A 21,538-nucleotide genomic window follows, 5' to 3' on the forward strand; every position below is an offset into this window, starting at 1 on the left:
TCCGCGTCAACGGGAACGGGCCGAATTCACCAGCACTCCTGGGTTTGGCTTCAGCCATGTAATTCCACGCGCGGATACTTTGTCTTTTTTGTCTTATCTATAATTCAAGTATTCGGTCCTCAGGCGTCATACTCCTCCCTGGTGCATGTCGACTTCTACAGGGTTCAGCAGGTGTCCATCCTGCAACGGGCTCTTCCCAGTTTCAGACCCCCACGCCCTCTGCCTACGTTGCCTTGGCCCAGACCACAGTTGGCAATCATGTTCGGCGTGTGACTCGCTGTCCTCGAAGGCTCTGAAGAACAGAGCTCTTCCAGAAGTCGCCTCCAGAGGATCTCAAGAACCTCGTGAAGCATCGTCCCAGGTAGGGCCGATATTTTCCAGCGCACGGGAGACTCCTTCCCAAAGTAGGCCCAGTGATCCACACGCGTCTTGGATGAGGCCAGACCCAGCGGGCTGGGCATCAAGTCGCAGGCACGTGGCAGGCAGCTCGACAAAATGGCTGCTGTGCCAATCGGGAACACCTGTCCGCCATTCCACGAATTCGTCTAAGTACGTGTGTCTGGTCGCAACCAGGTACGTGACTGTTGAGACGGATTTCTGAACTCTGTCCTGGTGGCGCAGAAGTTCAGAAGGCCAACCTAATTACTTGGAACAGGGTAACCTCTGGACGAGCCAGACTAATCAAGGTAGCGATCGCGGCGGTCAAGACTAGGTCTCAAGAGGGGTGAGGGTGACTGAAAGCCCGCAATGAGCACACAAAGCAAGAGCGCTTACAAACTACTCCAAACAGTTGTTATATCAAAAATAGATACACATTTATTTTAAGGCCTTTAAAATAATGACCGTAGCGAGAAAATCACAATATCACAATATTAAACCAACACATACCATATCAACACAATATATATACAAATACAACAGTCGCTAGCGTTATAAGCACGAAATATGTAGTCCACCTGTAAGGGAAGGAAAACAGGCAGTGCGATAACGTTTTAGACTCAGTTCGCCTTCAGAGGCACCTAACTAGATGGAAGTCCGAGCCCTGCGAAGAGTGGAGCCTTGTGCTCAAAGTACCTGCCACGCCGGTGCCAACGGGCACAAGGGGAAGCTCTTCGGAGGAAGTCAGGCAGTTCGGGTTAGTGCCCAGCAGAAGGAGAACAGGTTCCGCAACTCAAGCGCAGCCTCCACAGCGAGCAGAAGCAGAGCGCGAGTACGGCCAAAAGGGTGCTGTTTTTACACAGCGGGGAAAAGCAATGGGCTACTGCAGGAGGGCGACCAGATCCTAGCTAAACTACTCACCGGTCCCCGAAGCAAGCAGACCCAGGCTTCTCCACGTTAGTTTCAGCAGCTGGCAGGTTCAGAAGAGCAGGGAACGCCTCGTAGTCGTGTAGAACAAAAAGACGTCCCAATCGACGAAACCAGCACAGTTTGTTGCCGCAGCAGGACAACGGAGCGGCCGTGTGTATTCGAGCCAAATGTACACTCCTCCCTTCAGACTTGGGAACGCCAAGTGTACGAAGCGTGGGAGAGTGACCAGGACTCGAAATACAACACAACCTGGCGGCGGTTACAGAGCAGGACTCCCTTGTAAGCTGGTCAGTCAACTGGATGGCCCAGAGACACTTCCGAAGGCTTACTTGGCAGGAGATGATGAAGTCGCCGGGAATAGCTGTTCCTGCTATTCCAAAGGTCGAAGCACCAGTACAGGCCTTCTGGTTCGATCAAAGGAGGAAAGGGTTTCACAGGACGACAGCAGTGCAAAGGAGGATTCCTTCAGCGGGTCACCAGCGATTCCTCGGTCCAGCCTCGTGGTTGCAGGATACTTGGCTCCTGTATTCCTTCGTTCGTGAGAACTCAGGAGATCGACATGGTAGTGGTGTTTCCAGCTCCCTCTTATCCACGGTTCCCTTCGCGCCAAAACGGAGGGGAGCCAATGGGAGATCCGCTCATCAACACACATACCATACGTGGACCAATCACGGACCACGGTGGTCCCAGGCATTCGCACCACCCTAGACTCTCTGGCACCCAGGATGTGTATTGGGACCAGACATCCCAGCCCACACCCTGGAGGCACACAAACGACATGTAGAAGCCCGCGAAAGCAACCACGTTTCGCGGGAAAGTACATGCCCAAATAAGGAAGGCCCTGGGTCGCTCGACCTGGGGAAGGTGAAGGGCGCAAGACGGTCAGTGGACAAGACAAAGGAGCCTCGTGGTCTGGCCATTTTGGGAGCCAGGCCACCATTTTGGGTTCAGTGCGATAAAAACGTGCTCAGAACGCCAAAAGGAGCTCAAAATAAACAAAACGATCGCTGCCACCATTCGAGTCCCTGAATGACTTGCACCGATCAAATACCATCCTAAAAGAGTATCTAGGGCCTGTAGAAGGCTAGAGACCCAAGAGAGCTGTAACTTAGCTTACAGTGCCCTCTTGTGTCATGTTGCGCGAAAGCCGCAACACGATAAAAGAAACTACGGGAAACAGCGTTCCCCGGTACTGACTGTCTTAAGGGCATGTCAGTTTCCCCGTAAGACGGAGCGAAAGCCCAGAGGAGTGCAGCAGAAGGCTGCACTTCTCTGGCAAAGTCAAGAACAAGGTGCAAAACAACAGCAAAAAGTTTAGGGGTTGCCACATGGAAGGAAAATTACCTACAATTACGAAATCTTTCCTAACAGTGACCTACAGTCTACCCTTCATATGCGCAGGGCAGCTTTCCCATGCGTCCATACGGACTGGGTATGCAGCGGCTCCAGCAGTTCCCTGCTACCCCCTACCACCTCTTCGGCCAGTGAGGGGGTGCTTTTCGACAAATTCCTCAGCCTCATGAGGTCTCCGCCAATGTTCCCTCTAAATATTTTTCTCTATGTGCGGAACTGATTTGCTGTCGTGCACACATTCATTTGCAACTGACTAATCAGGTAAGCCACTTTGTGAGCATGTGTATTTAGTGAACTACCGTCGCAGAAGAGAGTTGGACAGGAATTTCCTCTTCCCAGCCACTGCAATTCTTGACAAAGCTTACACAACTTTTTCCAAACACATAGGCTAAAATAAAATGTCATGTGTGATTAAACAGAAAACTCATCAACCGGTCCAAGACTTCAGCATCTTCCACAGTTGCTTGCAAATGTTTTATGCCACTGGGAAATCACTAATATGTACTACAAAACGCAAATATCTCTTGTCATAAACTGATGTGGCTGTCAAGAAATTCTGACAGAATACATTTGCCAATGAATTAATGGCAATTAAAAGCAATGTGTCAAAAACATACTGATGGGAGTTCAAATGCCACTTTAATGAAGTAATTCAAGGGCCAGGACAACATGCTTCTAATAATGTGTGTAAGGATGATTATTGCATTAGAATAACTGCACCTCAGAATGATAAATTCTTGTGCCTCTGCTTACTATCCACATTACGTGTCCTCTGGGTAGTGATAAAACCAGCCTTACAGCTAAGAGACATATAGACCATCCATTTTTACTCCCTAAAAAAAAAAATGAAAATGTGCCCAACAAAAACAAGAAACAATGAAATGTTGTTGCTTCAACCCACAAAGCTCCACTGATTTTTCTTTCTTTTTTTTTTTTTTTTTGGGGTGGGGGGAGAGGGCCCCCAAAAATGGTGGGAAAGGCCCCCCATTGGGTGGGGCAGTAAGGTTTGGGCACCCAGGCGCCAGTTTGGCACACCAATGTGCCCCTCTGCGCCAAGGCAGGTATAGTAAACAAAGAAAATAATTTAAAATGGCAGGCTGCCCTTTAGAGGGGGCTGAGGGGGCCCCCTACACCGCTGTGGAATTTTCTAAAGTGAAGGGGGTGCACCTCTCCATCCCCACCCCAATTGGAGGGGCGGCGCATCACATGTAGCCCTCTCCGGGGGCTGTCCTGCACTCCTTCCTGGGCTCAGGCGTCCGTTCCTAGGAGCAGATAACTGGTCCCAGGGAGGTCTGCATGACATGGCACCCACTCCGTTGCGAGTGGGGCAGGAGGGGGTCAACGCCCCATCCCATTAGAAAATTCCCCATCCCTTTGGGGTGCCCCACAGCCCCCCTAAAATGCGTTCCACAATTTTCCATTTTTTTCTTTGTTTACAAAACTTGCCTTGGCGCAGAGGGGCACATTGGTGTGCCAATCTGGCCCAGGGTGCCCAACCCTTACTGCCCCACCCACTGAGGGGCCTGTCCCACAATTTTTGATGGCCCTCTTCCCCCCTCACCCCAAATGGGTGGCGGGGGCACCTCATGCAGGCCTCCCTGGGCCGCCTACAAACGGCTGTGTGAGGTACACCCCCCCTCCATTTGGGGTGTGGGGGAGAGGGCCACCACAAATGTGTGGGACAGGCCCCCCGGTGGGTGGGACAGTAAGGTTTGGGCACCCTGGGGCCAGATTGTGTCACCAATGTGCCCCTCTGCGCCAAGGCAAGTTTCGTAAAGGAAGAAAAAAATGGAAAATGGTACACTACACTTTAGGGCGGGCTGAGGGGCACCCTAAACTGCCAGGTAATTTTCTAATGTAATGGGGGGTGACCCTCTACCCCCCCCACACCAAATGCAGGGGGGGCATCTCATTCAGCCCTCCATGGGGGCAGATGCCCCTTCCTAGGAGCAGATATCTGCCCCCAGGGAGGGCTACAAGGGGTGCCCCCATTTCCCCTTGCAGTGAGGGGGAGGGGGCCACCCCCTTTTTCTGTAAAATATATCCCTGGTGGCTAGGGCCCACAAACCCCCTTCCCCTTCCTATCACGTTTTTTTTCTTCATTTTGTTTTCGTTGCCCCCTTCCCTGGGGGCAGATGATCAGCCATCTGCCCCCATGGTTGTACACATGTGCCCCCATGCCTTGGGGGGCGGGTGAGGGCTGCTTACTGTAAGCAGCACCCACCCCCCCCCCCGGCATTCAAAGACATCCCTGGTGTCTAGTGTGCATTGCTGCCCGCGCATCGAGCGCCCTGCGCCCAATCCGCGGGCAGCAATGCTGTCACACAGGGTGTCCTTGGAAAGGGGAGAATCTCCCCTTTCCAAGGACACCATTTCTGAAAAAATCCCTGGTGGCTAGGGCCCTCAAACCCCCTCCCCGTTCCCATCATGTTTTTTTTCGTTTTTTATGCCCCCACCCCTGGAGGCAGATGGTCACCTGTCTGCCCCCAGGCGTCATTATATATGTGCCTCCATGCTTTGGGGGCTGGGGGGGAGAGGGCTGCTTACTGTAAGCAGCCCCCCTGTCCCCCACGTCATAAACGCATCCCTGGTGACTAGTGGTCATTGCTGCCCGCGTATCGAGCGCCCTGCGCCCAATCCGCGGGCAGAATCTCCCCTTTTCAACGACACCTCCCTCGATCTCCGGCTTGAAATACAGCCGGAGATCGAGGGGGAGAAAGGTGAACACTCACCTTCTATTTTCACCGCAGCAGCCCGAAATGGCTGCTGCAGTGAACTTAAAGTTTCACGCCGACGTGAAACTGAAGGTAATCCAGCCCCCTGGCAGTGAGGGGGGACCTCCCCCTCACATAGCCCAGGGGTTGGATTACAGTTTTGTGTGATCCCTGCTTTGCAGGGATCACACAAAACAAGGTGCCAAAAAGGACGAGCTATCTCGTCCTTGCCACTGCGTATGCAATTCCAAGGACGAGATACCTCGCCATTGGCACTGAAGGGGTTAAATTCTACCCGTCCTGCAATAAAAAAAATGCACGTGGGTCAACAAGCACAAGGTGTGTAACCTTTGCTTGAATCGGGACCACGACTAGGCTCATTGTCGGGCCTGTAAACTGCTACGACCCAAGACCCTCAAGGATAGGACGTCGAAACGTTGGGCCCATCGCGCTGTGCAGGCCGAGGCCGCAATGGATGTCGGAGCATCCAGCAACCTTGTCCTCTCGGATGTCGAGGGTGACGGGGAACCACCGCGTTCCCAATTGCTAGTCCCTGACCCCAGTTGACAGGCCGGCAGTCCTGTTTTGGGGAAGACACCCGGCAGCAAAGGCACCACACTCCCCCACACCAAGCAAATACCCTGCGGCGATGTGAGTGTCGCACGCCGAGAGCAGACGTTTAAGAGCAGATCTTCGGATTCACAGTCCTCTGGGCACCCCGAGCGGCTGCCTCATGACAAGCCCGCTAAGACGAAAGACGCCGGACATAAAACTCCCTCTACCGGCCTCGCGACGTAGAAAGACACCACGCATGCCATTCCTGTAGTAGAAACTCGACCCACACCCAAGGAAAAGCCCAGGGAGTTGGGACTGTCCCGTCCTGTGGAGAAACTGGTCCCCAAAGCCCCTATTACGGTCTCTGTCTCTAAAATGTCAGCTTCTAAGAGCTCAGATCATATGGAAAAACATAAATCTAGGGATTCCTCTCATAAAGACAGGAACCCAGACAGGCAGGATAAAGGGACATGCCTAGGGAGGACCCTCCTCATCCCAAAGCCACCCTACATGAACCTGGTGGTATTCCTACACAGGACATCCCAGATCAGCCTGATCCTACCATAGAGGGGGAGAAGGAGGAGTAGTTATACAGTAGCCTACCTACCTCTACCCCTGCCTCTACTTACCCAGGGATTATTCCCAGTTCAGCAACCTGGTCTTCCCAGGATATAGACAGGGTTATGGGGTGTATGTCCTTTTTTGCAATATTTTTTTTTCGATGAACATCCCCAGGCTCTAGAAAGCCTAATAAACACGCCTCCCACTACCCAGGCATCAAGCTCTAAGACTAAACCTGTGGTCTCTCAGTCCTGTGTGGGTACACACCAATCAGGAAAGAGATCTCAACCCCCAGTGGAACTGTATGACTAACCAGTCCACAAGGTACCACGCCGCTCCACTGGCCTTTACGACCTAGACGTTTCCTTTTAGTTTTCCTTTTGGTGTTCTTGGATCGCTGACCTTACTTTTGTCAGAAGGACTTCTACTGACGCCCCGCTGCCACATCCTTTTTCTCTGCTGCCCTATGGTAGTTCATATGGCTCTTAGGACAGGGGTACTTTTTGAGCATCCCATTTTTGCCCTGGGGTGATCACACACCCTAGACTTGTTTTGTGAATTAGGCGGGTAGGAAACTAATTTAGTATCTGCTTCACCAGGGGTGCATCCAATTTCACTGCATTAATATTCCAATGTACCAGCATGGTAGCCATTTCGGTACTAATGCATATTTTGATGTTCTACACTGCCATTTTGTTTTGGGCCATCAGACAGGACTGAAATGGCAGTTCTCCAGCATGGGGTCTGGCATGGATTCACATGCTCATGAATATTCCCCGTCGTCAGGCTGGGAATCCTCGGTAAAGAAAAATCAGTATCAGTTTCGTTTCTGATCTGTCTTTCGTAGTAGTAACCAATCACTGATCTCTGCGTCATACTGACCACAGCCAATGACTGCCATCTCCCTAAGCCCCGCCTCTGGCAGCCATCTTCAGATTTTTACTGCACGTTCAAGTGTTGGGAGTCCTCGTGCTTAGCTCTCGAGCTTTTGCTGCGTTTTCGCGCTTTTTCACATTTTTTCGGTTAATCGAGCCTCAAGCTCCACCGTTTCTACTCCCGTTAACGGGTACCCATTGCGGGATTTTCCTACGCCCCTCAAGGGTGAAGATTTCGTCGACCAACCTTTTGGAGGATTCCAGAAGATTTGCGGCCTACTTCGAGATGGCCCAGGACGCGAGTTCGTCACCCGGACCCAAGCTGTTTCGCAGCTGCCCCGGATGCGGGCTGCAGAATGTGTTTGAGGATGAACATTCGCGATGCCTCTACTGTCTTGATTGGGACAAGACTCATGTAGAGAAGGACTGCCAGTTCTGCAAGAACTTGTCGGAGCGGACCATGAGGGACCGTCGATCCCGTCTCGCCAGCTGGTTGGAGAAGGGCTCAACGGGTGAGAAGAAGAAGAAAGGGTCTGAGCGGGGTTCTAAGTCCTGTGCGGGCGCCCCGGCGACGGGGGCCCAACACCAGGCCAAGCGCCGCAAGTCCGCGGGCTCCGGGAGCGCCGAAAGGTCGGGCTCTTCGGTCGCCAGGCAGGGCGCACCTTCCCCTGCACCGTCAACCACAAGCCAGCGCTCCGGTTCGGGGAAGAGGAAGTCAGAGACCCCGGGTAAGCTTCGGGAGAAGTCCCGTCCGATCTCGGGAGAGGGGAAGCGAGGCGTCACCCCTCCCCCTAAGGAGAAGGCCCGGGACGCACCTAAGGTGGTGAAGGCCCCTACCCAGCAGGCAAAGGCCTCTATCGAGGCGATCGTGGCGACTCTGGCCAAGCCGGCAGAGACCCCGCCAGCGGAGACTGCCTCCGGGACTAGAGTTTCCCTGCCGCCAAGGAGGGAATCCTCTTTTCAGCCCATCGTCATGGCCACCATGATGGAAGAAGCGAGGGGGGCACGGTAGCCTCCTCGAGCTCGGAGTCAGCCTCGGAGGAGGAACTGACTGAGGCCGTGAGGAATCTCGAAGTCCAATTCGAGAAGGTTCGATCCCGTAAGGAAGATCCTCGGGAGATAACCGAGGAAGACGACGATGGTGAGGAAGAGCAGCCTTCCCTTCCGGCGCAGCCAGAACCTAGGCCTCAGGATAGCTCGGCGGCCATTTTGTCTGCGATCCAGTCCTTATGCTCTGAGATAAGGACGAGATTACCACGGCCCAGGCCGGAGGACCCGCAACCTGGCCCGTCGGGAAGTCCTCAGAACAAACGACGGAGGACCCAACCCTCTCCTCCACTCGCCCCCGTAAGGCCTACAGTTCCCTCCTCATCATCCCACGAGTCGGGAGATGATGGTGCGGTGGGCTCGACGACGGGTTCTGAGGTCGACGACGGAACGGGTCTCCCGTCGCGCGGGCCTCCCCGCCCGACGAGATTGGCTCATTCCACGCCATGATCGCCAGAGCGTCCGAATTGTTCCAACTCTGCCCGGAGGAGCAGAAAAAGGAAGGTTTCCTCTATCAGCGCCGGGAGGCCAAGAGGAAGACTGTCATCGCGGTGCCTCTAATCGATGACATCTGGGAGGAGGGCCTGTCGGTACTCAAGAACCCCTCCACGCCACCAGCCAAACGGGACCAGTACGAGAAGAAGTAACGGGTCCCCGAGACCGCTCCCCTGTGCCTCAGGGCCCAGCCAACGCCAGACTCGGTCGTCTCGGCGGCGGCGAAGAAGAAAACGGCGGGGTCAGGAGCCTCAACGTCGAATTCCCCTCCGGACGGTGAGGGTAGGAAGTTGGACGCCATGGCGCGACGGATCATCTCGTCGTCGGCGGCGACGACGATCAAAGCGGCCAACGCCCTGGCGATCGTGGCCCGTTACGACAGGGAGCTCTGGTTTAAGCTGGCCCCCATATTGGACTTCCTACCGGACGACAAGAGGTCTGAGGCCCTGGAAATACTTCAAGAAGGCGAGGTGGCGTCGGACCACGCCATAACGGTGGCAACCAATATTGCCGATACCGGGTTCCGCCAGCTGGGCAACAGAGTTTGCCCACGACGACGGGGTTGGCTCCGGGCGACAGACTTCCATCAGGACGTCCAGACCAGGGTGTTGGACATGCCCTTCGACGGCAGCAACTTGTTCGGTAAGGCGGTGGACGAATCCCTCCAAGCCATAAAGATGGACACGGAGACAGCCCGCGCCCTAGGAGCCCTTCAGCAACGACGGCCCTTTCGGAGCTCCAGGGGCAGACAGGAGGCCTCCAAGGGATCCAGCGGTGGCTCGTCGTCCTACCGCCAGGCGGCACGCTCCTCGTCTCAGGAGGCCTACAGGGGTCGCGGCAAGCAGGGAGCGCCTCGCCGTCGTCGGCAAGGTGGCCAGGGCGGCAAGGCCACCACCACCAGCAAGGACTGAACCGGCCGTGGCCTCAGGCCCCCACCGAAGCACCCCGGTGGGAGGCCGGCTGACGAATTTCGTCGGCGTGTGGAAGTCCATCTCCACCAACCGTTGGGTGCTGGATACCCTGGCAAGAGGACACTATCGAATTCCTGAAGAAGTGCCCTCGCGTTCCACCTGTGGCCAGGAAGGAAAATCACGTCCCGCAACTGCTGTTGGAAGTACGGGCGATGCTCAGGAAAGGCGCCATCGAGCTCGTCCCGAAGAGTCTCCGGGGCTCTGGAGTGTACCCAAGGTACTCCCTCGTCAGAAAGAAGACTGGCGGCTGGCGCCCCATCCTGGACCTTCGTCGTTTGAACAAATACATCAGGTCACAAAAGTTCAGGATGGTCACCCTCCAGCACATGCTGGGACACCTGGAGGAAGGCGACTTTCTATCGTCGTTGGACCTGGAGGATGCATACTTCCACGTTCCCATCCTCAAAAGTCACCGAAAGTTCCTCAGGTTCATCGTCCAGGGATGCCACTACCAATTCAGAGCACTGCCGTTCGGATTGAAGTCGGCCCCCAAGGTCTTTACCAAGTGCCTAGCACCTGTGGCGGCACGGCTGCTCCTGCAGGGGATTCACGTCTACCTCTACCTGGACGACTGGCTCATCCGCTCAAGGACGCGGGAACTCGCCGTCGAACACACTGCGAGGACCGTCCAGCTACTCACAGACCTAGGATTCGCCATGAATTACCCAAAGTCCCACCTGGTGCCGTCCCAGGTGGCCCTGTTTCTGGGAGCGAAGCTCGATACAGTGAGGCGCCTGGCGGCACCGTCGGAAGAACAGACGAAGATCATTCTGGGCAAAGTGCAGCGCCTGCTAGCCACGGACGTGGCCAGGGTGAGGTCCATCAAGTCCCTCCTGGGGATGATGTCCTCTTGCATCTACCTGGTGCGCCTCTGCAGATTACGGATGCGCCCTCTTCAAGAATTTCTCGACGCCCGTTGGATGCAGGCGACGGGCACCTTCGAAGACAGGGTCCCCCTCAACGAGGTGTTCCGGCGGGCGATTCAGTGGTGGGGCGTTCGAGCGCACCTCACGGCGGGCAAGGACTTTCAGACGCCGGCGTACCAGGCGACGGTGACGACGGACGCTTCCCTGGAAGGTTGGGGCGCCCACACCGGAGATCTCCACGCAAGAGGCCTCTGGCTCCCGGAGTAGAGGCTCCTGCACATCAACATCCTGGAACTCCGAGCCGTGTTCTGGGCTCTCAAATCGTTCCTACCCGTCGCTCAAGGGCAAGGTGGTGCGGATCTTCTCGGACTACACCACGACAAGGTTTTACATACGGAAGCAGGGAGGCACCAGATCCCCAGCCCTATCCAAGGAGGCTCAGGATCTGTGGCACTGGGCGGTCTCCCAGGGGGTGTTCCTGGTTCCTTTCCACCTGGCAGGAGAAAGAAACACCATCGCCGACTCGCTCAGCAGGGAGCTGCGCTCGTGTCACGAGTGGGAACTGCGCCAGGATCAGGTGGATCAACTCTTCCGACGATGGGGCAAACCCCAAATCGACCTGTTCGCAACAGCGACGAACTCGAAGTGCCAGAGGTTCGCCAGCAGGTTTCCCCAGTTGAGAAGCATGGGCGATGCGTTCTCGTTCCCCTGGGACGGCCTATACCTGTATGCGTTCCCTCCGTTGCTGCTTCGACTCATCAGCCAGCTCAAGAGGTCCCGGTGCAGGATGATCCTCGTCGCACCGGCGTGGCCGAGGCAGATCTGGTTCCCGGACCTTCTGGACTTGTCAACATCCCCTCCCATCAAGCTGTCGGCGGACGCGGATCTTCTCTCCAGAGAAGGAGGCGCCATCTTCCACCACGACCCGGTGTCGCTGAACCTGCAGGCTTGGCTCCTGCAGCGCTAGAGTTTGGAGGGTACGATATACCGGCCGACTGCAGAGAGGTTCTTGCAAAGGCCAGGGCGTCCTCGACTCTCAAATGCTACGGTCACAAGTGGAAGAGGTTCTCTATCTGGTGCCGAGCACAGAAGATCAACCCCCTACGGATTACGGCACCTCAAGTGCTGCCGTACCTGCTATCGCTGGCAAAGGCTGGGCTAGCCCATGCCTCCATTAATATTCATCTGGCGGCTATCTCCAGATATACCAGAACCACAGGACGGACGTCCCTGTGGTCCCATCGACTGGTAAAAGAGTTTATGAAAGCACTGTTCCGGTCGTTCCCGCCGGTGAGGGCTCCGGCCCCGTCGTGGGAACTTAACGTGGTGCTGACCAGGCTCATGGGGCCCCCATTCGAGCCGAGGCACTCCGCACCGATGAAGTTTGTGTCGTGGAAGACTGCATTCCTGGTGGCCATTACCTCCGCATGACGAGTGGGAGAGATCCAGGCCCTATCCTGCAAAGAACCGTACTTGACTTTCCATGCCTCGAGGGTGGTGCTTAGGACGCACCCCTCCTTTATGCCCAAGGTGCCGTCGGACTTCCATCTTAACGAGCCCCTGGTGTTACCCGTTTTCTTCCCGTCTCCTTCGTCGCCGGCCGAGAGGACTTTGCACTCGCTGGATGTGGCTAGAGCGCTGAAGTTCTACGTGGACCGCACGAAGAGTTTTCGGAGGACATCACAGCTATTCGTGAACTTTGGACCTGTGAATCAAGGGAAGGCTCTCTCGAAATCTTCCATTTCCAGATGGCTCTCCGGCTGCATCATGCACTGCCACCGGTTGGCTAACCGACCGCTGCCAGGCTGTCCGAGAGCCCATTCGACCAGAGCGATCGCTGCTACTACGGCGTTCCTATCTGGTGTGCCCCTGCTGGACATCTGCAGGGCTGCTACGTGGAGGTCGACGCACACCTTCACGAGATTCTACTGCATTGATCGGGATTCCAGGAAGGAGTCCAGGGTCGGCCAAGCAGTGCTGCGCAACCTGTTCGCTTAAGGTGAGCCTGGTGAGGAGGTAAGAGATGCTTAATGTTGAGTTTTTTGTATTGCTTAATGTTGAGCCTTTTGCCACCCCCCGTGGTTGTGCATGTGTGTACTGCTATGTATTCTTATATTCATGAGCATGTGAATCCATGCCAGACCCCATGCTGGAGAAGGAACAAGTTACTTACCTGTAACTGTTGTTCTCCAGCATGGGTCTGGCATGGATTCACATGCGAACGCTCCCGCCTACCCCTCTGCGGCTCTTCACTTGGTCATACTGCCACTTCACATGCTACCAAATCTGAAGATGGCTGCCAGAGGCGGGGCTTATGGAGATGGCAGTCATTGTCTGTGGTCAGTATGACGCAGAGATCAGTGATTGGTTACTACTACGAAAGACAGATCAGAAACGAAACTGATACTGATTTTTCTTTACCAAGGATTCCCAGCCTGACGACGGGGAATATTCATGAGCATGTGAATCCATGCCAGACCCATGCTGGAGAACAGTTACAGGTAAGTAACTTGTTCCTTTTGCAAACATGGCCTCTTCTGAGCCCAGCCCTGCACCCTCTGTAGTAGTTTAGACTTGTCCCCTCCCCCAAAGAGACCCAATATACAAACTGAATGCATCAACCTGAGTATTGGGTGATTTAGCCTAAACCTTTGTGTGTCTGCCTTGTGTGTGATTGGAGGGCTGACTTAAACGAGCACATACTTTAATGCATATATGTAGGGGAGATCCATTGTATGCATCAATTCTGCAAAACCTTATGTGAATGTCTGGAGGACTTGCCACTACTAATGGGGTGCGGAATCTCTAGGACCAAGTGTGGCCTTCCTGCCAAGTCTGTGTCCTTTGCACTTGGCTATTTTTTCTGCTGGATGTCCTTCCTGTGCTTTTCCTAGTAGTTGCTCTCTTCTCCTCACTGGCTGCACTGGATGTCCCTTGCTGGGACTTTCTGCGGGGTGTTACCTTCCAGTTTTCCTGTCTTGGGCCTAGCGCCTTGAGGTGGGAAGCCTATTGTCCAAAATAGCTATGACAGAGCACCCTGGATGCCTCATGCTCAGTTATATCCTGGAACACCCGTGGATTTCATCACTAGTTTAATGGGTTTGAAGTGTCCCTCGACAACGTATTTGCAGTCTGTCTGCAAGAAACATGGCTTCTTGAAGCACCGATGAGAGATGGCTTTGCAATAACAGTCAACCCAGCCATCAAAAATCAACAAGGACGCCCAAGTGCGGGCCTGTTAACTATGGTCCGGTTGTCTCAAAACTGGACTACCCCGATATGCATTAATACAAATCCTTACGTGCAAGGCACAATAATGCATTCACTGAGTGACACCGCGCAGCCAACATCGACACTTCTTATTATAAACTGTTACTGGAACTAAGCGATAAAGTGTTTGTCGATGCTGTCTGTCTCTTGATGGACGATGTGTCCTTGAAATGTAATCATTTGACAACCATCTGCTGTGGCGACCTCAACTGCTCATGGTTCGACTATGACCGGAAAAATCAAAGCTATAAACGTATCGCCGAAGGAAATCTTGGCGCAAAGGAACGAAGATGGTCAAACGCAATGAAAACGCAAGATTGTGTATTGTTGAATGGCGCAGTTAGAGGTGATATCCCTGCTCAACCAACTTGGCACCGTGAGACCAGCCACAGCATCATCGATTATTTTTGGGTCTCTAGCCACTTTGAGACTAAGGATACCACCTTATATGTTTGAAAAACGCTTGAAAGTGACCACATGCTCTTAACGCTCGGCTGCTCCTTGGCCCTTTCGCATTCAACCTCAAGATACACTCTTCCAGTTGAGACAAATTCTAGTGGAAATCGTCTCTGGATTAGCGTCAACCAGATTGGATCCTTAACTGAAAGACTGTTATCCTCTCCGCATGGTGTTGACTACTTTCCCTTATTATCATTACATGTCATTGATTCCAATGATCAAGGGCAACAGCAGAAATGCCATAAACATCTATTTAGCAAGGTAATGCAAGACAAGAAGAAAGAGCTACGCAGAGACCTGAGACGACTAAAAAGAAAATCCACCTCAACCCAGGCCATAGCAGACGAAGTAAAGGCAAGAAGAGCTACTTACCGAAACTGGGCAAGATCACACATACATTGAACAAGATCGAGCCGAATTAATGATGAAGTTATTAATAACTAAGAATACACACAATATTTGGCACATCCTGAACATGGGTTACGTAAATAACCTAAACTCAACTCAAAATACCGTCTGTGGAGATACTTGGCATAAGCATTTTTTTCAGGTTTTTAATGGACCTGGGAATGAGACTGCCGTAGTCTGTGATCGAAAGAACAACGTACCATGGGACGTAGAAATGTCACAGATCGGAATCACTCGAGCAATCTTGCAACTAAAAAATTCCAGAGCAGCTGGCCCAGATCTCATCAGCAACATGATGCTTAAGAAAAATGCACCGATGTGGGCCCTCTTTATTGACCATCTTTTCGAGAGAATTGCCAAACTTACCACCCTTCCTGAGTCTTGGCTATCTGCAATCGTAGTCCCAATTCACAAGAAAGGCTTCTGGGACAATCCAAATAATTATCGGCCTATTGCCCTTTTAGACTCGATTGGGAAAGACTTCGGTGCAAATTTAAGATCGAAACTTGTGACCTGGGCTAATCAAGCAGGAATTCAGGATGAACGGCAAACCGGTTTTTCCAAAGGCGTAGGCGTGGATGTCATTCTTACCTTGCTTACGTTGTTGAAGTTGCAAACTCTAAAATCCAACTCGAAACTTCACCTAGCTTTCATTGACATGAAACAGGCGTTCGACGGAATAAATCGCGACCGCCTCTGGTCGAAATGATCTAAGTGGAATTGTCCAGCTGCTACTCTTAATCCCATAATAGCGCTCCACTCTAATACGTCCATCCGAGTACGCCTTAACAAACATGGTGACATATCAACACGCATTCCAACAACTCGAGGTGTCAAACAAGGTGCCACCTGGCCGCTGATCTCTTCAAATTATTTCTGGCAGACCTACCGCTCTCTCTTGCCCAGGTTCATTGTTTTCCACTTAAAATAAATCAAGTGCATGTAAGTTACATTGCCTATGCTGACTATCTTGTCCTGATTGATAAAACAGATTGGTCTCCAACGTTTACTTTTCTGCCTTAATGACTATCTTTCAACTAACGACCTATCTATCAATACAGAAAAAACGAAAATGGTTTCAATTGGGTCAGTCAAAAGCCAAAAAGATAGAGCGTTTACTTGGACAGTTGGTGGTTATCCTCTTTCTTCTGTCAATTCCATTTGATACTTAGGAGTGGAATTCAACAACTCCATATGCGAATCTCAGTGGATTCAAGATATAAAACTGAAAACTTCAAGACTTGCCCTTCAAGCGGCAAAACTGAATAAAAATTTCGGGAAATTTTCACTTAAACCGATGCTAACATTTTACTTGCAAAAGGTAGTGCCCATTCTAACGTTTGGCGCCGAAGCAAGTTGGAATATAAAGGAGTCAACATGGGACCAACTTGAAGGCCGCTTTTGGAAACAGGCACTTAACCTCCCACGTTGTCTCTCAATGACTTTAATTTGCCACGAACTATCACTGAACTCCCTTTTCAGCCATGTCATCTGGAAGTCTATTTCTCTTATGCGCAAGATGTCCTGCTCGCGCAAAGCATCACCATATTACATATTTAACCACATGCAAGTCGCATCTAACCTCAGCCTATTGGCCCAATGGCAGACAAAAGTACAAGCCTGGGTCGAAGCTGCAGATATATGTAATTTCGATTTAATTTCTCGGCCCCAACATGCAAAAAGGAAATTTGAGGCTTGGGCTTGGATAGTCAATATAGAAAAGCGAAATCAAATGGACTGAACAAGCTCGCTGGGCTATGTGCAAAAAAATTAAATGACCAGGCCTCTTTTCTGACCCAATGCTACACTAGCCATTATCGCGAGCAATTTCTGAGATTTCGCCTTAATATTTTAAAATCTAAGGAAATCTTATGGCGTCGTAAAGATCCATCTACAGCTGACAATTACTGCTGATTCTGCTTTGTTTGCGTAGAATCCTTGAAACATCTAATTTTGGAGTGTCAAGCAACTAACGACTTGCGTTCCTAATATCTTGGACAGTTCGCGCCTCTAGATGATGATATGGAGGCGTGGTGGCGCCTGGTCTCCTCTGGCAATAACGTCAAACACGTCTGTGGAATTGTGAACTATTTGAATGCGTTATTGAAATTTCCTTTTTAATAGCTGTCGCCAACCCTATTTTTTGAAGGATTAATGACCCTGAATAGTCTGTCCTCAACTACTTAATGCATGGATGTCTAGGGCAGATGAGCCTAAGGCTGCATCATTCACAATGGTGGATGGTTGCGCGGAATGAAATACCTTGACTTTATGGAGCGGATTGAAGCTCAGATACAGAGTTATGGAGTCATGGAGTTTTTCCTTTTATCTATTGAAACAAAAGTTTTTTTCTGTTTTGTACAAAAGAAACTAGTTTTTTCAATTAAAAAAAATAAAAATTGTCCAAAAGAGTCGTGGGACACCCCTACCCTGTCCCTGCTCTTCATCTTGGCTGCCTTTGATCACCTCTATCTTTATCTCAGTCGTGAGACTATTTTCTGCTGGCTCTGTATCCTGTTTTGCCATTCAAGATTTTCCCACCCGATGTGATCAAAAATGCATCCTTGCATCAGGCAGTGAAAAGAACCAGTATGGCAGGATAGGTTTGTTTTAAAACAAAATATCGAAGTCAAGTAAGCTGACTTTTTTGTTTTGCTTGGCAAACTGTCCCCCCCCCCCCCCCCCAGAGAGAGAGAGCTAGTATACATTTTATTCTAGTTATTCTTCACCTTGTTTCTTGCTCATGGGCGTTATTGAAAAGCAAATAGGTTTGAAACCACCGTAATGTTCTGGGTTGTGAATTCGTCACTGTCTTGCACAAAGGCTCCTTGTAGAACTTCTTAACACTCCAAATTGAGGCATGCCATACATGCACTCAGTGTGTCAGAGCTGCCAAAGGACTCTGCTGCTATTGCAAAATTGGTAATGACAGCTCTTTTGTTTGCGTGCAGGGCCATAGCACGTCCCCCGCAACCAGAAAAATAAAAAAGTTTTTTTTTTAGGGCAAGGGTTACACTTTCACCTAATCCAGCCAATTTGTTTTCCCTTTGACTTTCCTGGATTTCCTAACTCTAGATTGGCACAACGTCCAGAAGTAAACTTTTTTTTGGATTAATAAAACATTATTCTGAGATGGTACATTATATTAATGAAAGTTAGTCACAGAATGAAATGAGTAAAGAAAATAAAAAGAACTTGCTGTTCAGATATTTCACATAAAATGGAGGAGAATCCTCAGTTTAAACTCGTTTGGTTGCAGGTAGATTATGCAAGGAATGCGGCCCTCGGGGCCACCACCTGATCTTCCTAGTGATACACCTGAGACCGGGAAAGTCACATGAACGTAGTCCTTGAAACACGTTCACAATTAGTGTTGGAATGACCTGTTATGATGCCACATTTTACTCAACACAACAGTTTGTCGTATTATGTTCATGAATGTAGGTGCAAGAAATATTCATTCTAAACCAACAGTGACTAGAGGTTTTGCAACCACACCAAAATCATTTGCTAGTGCCTCAATGAAAAGGCAGTCTTTTGATTCTCTTGGGTTGTCCACCCTTTTTGTGAATTTGGAAGTAATTATCCTGAATGATTTTGGGTATGAGGCAGTATGTCTAGACTTCTGCCATGTCCTACTAGCAGATTTTGTCATGTAGATATTTGATTTTCATTTGATCTTTGTTGTCCAATTTCCAATTCCAGCCTTTGACACTCACTCCACAACTGTTTACCTTTACTAGGGATTCTCCCCAGCGCCCTTCTTTACTTTCCATGCCCCCCTCAGATCACTGCATACTTTCTTTCCCCCACTGCCGCCCTCCCTGCACATGTACAATGATGTACTTTCTGTTGATTGATCTCTATTCTAACCTTCTCCCCATGCGCACACCAGAATTGTTACCCAAGCTTCCCTTATACACTGTCGTTTCCTTACTGTCCTCTCTCCTCTATCACCTTTCTGGATGAAGGATGTTATTTATTCCCTGCAATCTAGTTTTGTTTGTCCTGATGGGTCATGCAGTTAACTCTACCCATGCTCACATATCTTCTCGTGCCATGCCTACACTTCCATATGGCATAACATTACATTATTGGTTTAGGGCCACTTTTGCTTTATTCCTTATGCAGAATGCTGATCTTAACACTGCCACCTGTTTTTCTTTGGCAAGCTGGCTTCTTTATTAAATTTTATGTCACATCTGTCTTTCTGTAGGTTGAACAGTCAAAGGTTCTGGTGAAGGAAGGTGGCGTCCAGTTGACACTAACCATTGTAGATACTCCGGGTTTTGGCGATGCAGTGGACAACAGTAACTGGTGAGTGTTAGTTGTCAAGTGTCATATGCTAAATGCACAAACCCTCATTTCTGTTTCTTTTTGCTGAATTAAAGTAGGTGTATAGGCTGCCAGGCTCATATGCTACAGGCTGCCTCCCTTGCCAATAGTGCATCTTATTCTGTGTTATAAGATGCTTATATAGGTTTGACAGAATTGTGTAGTCCTCTACTGGTGTCTCCAACTCATATGTTTGAAAGGGCTTGGCAGGTACTGCTTTGTTTCAATGGGCCATCCATTGTTTTTGGCTCCTTTACAAAATGGGCCTCATGTGCGATCTTCCTACTGTCTATTACGCCGCTGGGGCTTTGTCCTTGCTTGTCTTTCTTTAGCATGAGCCTTCTCGTGGTTAACTGCATTTACTGGTACTTTGCTTACTTTGTTAGATACGTTGGTGCACTATTAACTGACAAATGCATGGAATTGTTTCCCCACCTGTAGCTGGCAGCCTGTTATTAACCACATTGACAGCAAGTTTGAGGACTTCCTAAATGCTGAATCTCGTGTGAATCGGAGGCAGATCCCGGACACGAGAGTGCACTGTTGCTTGTACTTTATTGCACCTTCTGGACATGGGTACGTTCATTACTGTGCAAGTGTGTACCGGAATACTTACCATCATGACCACTTGCTGAATATATTTTACTGTTTTGTTCCTCTGTAGTTTGAAACCGCTAGACATTGAGTTTATGAAGAGGCTTCATGACAAGGTGAACATAATCCCATTAATTGCCAAGGCCGATACGATGACACCAGAGGAGTGCGCTGCTTTCAAGAAACAGGTGAGTTGACTGAATTTCCCTAGAGGAATTCGGTGAGGTAGATGGAATGTGCAGCTTTCAAACCGTGACAGTTAAGGGGTCTGGAAGGGGTGCACTGACACAGCTGAGGACACTTTGGAAAAATTGAGAGTATGGACAAGAAACCAGATGGAGAGCATGTGAATAGTGCGACGGTCTCTATTTTTAAGAAACAGGTGATTGCATATGTAGGTGGACAAAATTACCCCAGAAAAGGGCAACCTTTCAGATGATCTTTCAAAGAGCCATTTCGTTTATTGCGTTATTGGGGATACAGTTTTGTGATGGCCAACGCCAACAACTATCAAACCTAAAACAGTAGCCTGGTTGCAAATGCATGTCTTGCCCTTGCATGTCCCTGTGTGCTTTAACCCTTGTTTTTTTCCTCCCTGCTTGATGCACACTAGGACAGGATTGTATTTATGCTTGTAAGTGGTATTTGGCCAGATAGTACCAAATCACGTGGCTTAGCGCCTACAATGAGCAGCATGTCACGTGTCCAGATCTGTGCACGAAGCCTTAACACCCCCTCTGCCACAATTTTCTTCCTATACATATATTTTAGTGCCTGACTGCTCGAACAAGTAATTTATTATGTAGGCATCACACCTATAGTGAAGCTGGTCGAGTAAAAGTTAATTAACCTAAGCAATTATCTAATCCAGAACAGTACTGCAAGATTATCCTGGGCCTCAAGCCCAGGGACTGCATCTCCCCAGCTCTGAAATCTCTGCACTGGCCATCGGTGGCTGCAAGGATCAAGTTCAAGACCCTTTGCATTGTCCACAGGACTTTCTGCGGCCGGGGCCTGCACTATATCCAACTCTCTCTGCCTAAATACCTTCCTTCTAGAGACCTTTGCTCTGCTACCTCAAGCTTGCTGAGGGTCAGACGTTTCCCCAAGCTGAGAGTTAAGGTGCCTCACTCTGGAACGGCCTCTCTGCACCTCTGAAACTTGAGCCGGACCACCTAAAGTTCCAAAAGTTACTCAAGACCTTCCTTTTCTCCTCTGCTCTTCTCTCTCCCTCCTCCTTGCTAACCTGCTATCCTTTCTGCGTACCCTGACTGTCTGGAGGGTACCCTGAGAGTCTTACAGGGTACCAGCCCCCTCCATGACCAGTCTTCCTGCACTGCCTCTGGGCCTACTGTGCATTTAAGGGGCTGTAACTGTAACTCCTACTGCCCCTCTGGCTTCCATGCATTTACCCAGAGCTGTGCTGCCCTGCCTGCACTTACTCAGAGCCTTGGTGCCCTGACTGCACTGTTCCCTTCCCTCATCTTTTCTCCCTCCACTTCTGTTGTCGCACTTGCACGATCCAAATGGCACAAGGCCTAGTAGGATAGTTTGCCTTATCTTCCCTCTGTCTCCCTCCTCTGCCCCCTTTCTTGTTTTGTGGTGCCTAGAAACACTTGTGTACAGACACGTTTATAAATACCAAAGCGTATCATATAATCAGACCTTCCTATTGTCACCCAAAGACGTGCTTTCAGAAAAGTGACCAGATTCCTCCTCCAAACTGC

At 50.7% G+C, this 21,538-nt stretch overlaps 1 protein-coding gene across 2 annotated transcripts in view; it reads left to right on the plus strand.

Annotated features, from left to right (window-relative positions):
• The window catches only part of LOC138582601 (septin-7-like), a 403,409-nt gene that overhangs the window by 205,217 nt on the left and 176,654 nt on the right, over positions 1-21,538 (plus strand). For both annotated transcript variants that reach the window (XM_069654032.1, XM_069654023.1), the window contains 3 exons: positions 19,099-19,199; positions 19,659-19,793; positions 19,882-19,999. In XM_069654032.1, coding sequence (XP_069510133.1) covers positions 19,099-19,199; positions 19,659-19,793; positions 19,882-19,999 — 354 coding nt within the window. The remainder of the gene's footprint in view (positions 1-19,098; positions 19,200-19,658; positions 19,794-19,881; positions 20,000-21,538) is intronic.

This window comes from Ambystoma mexicanum, chromosome 1p (assembly GCF_040938575.1).
Source record: "Ambystoma mexicanum isolate Mex_15411 chromosome 1p, UKY_AmexF1_1, whole genome shotgun sequence".
Lineage (NCBI taxonomy): Eukaryota > Metazoa > Chordata > Amphibia > Caudata > Ambystomatidae > Ambystoma > Ambystoma mexicanum.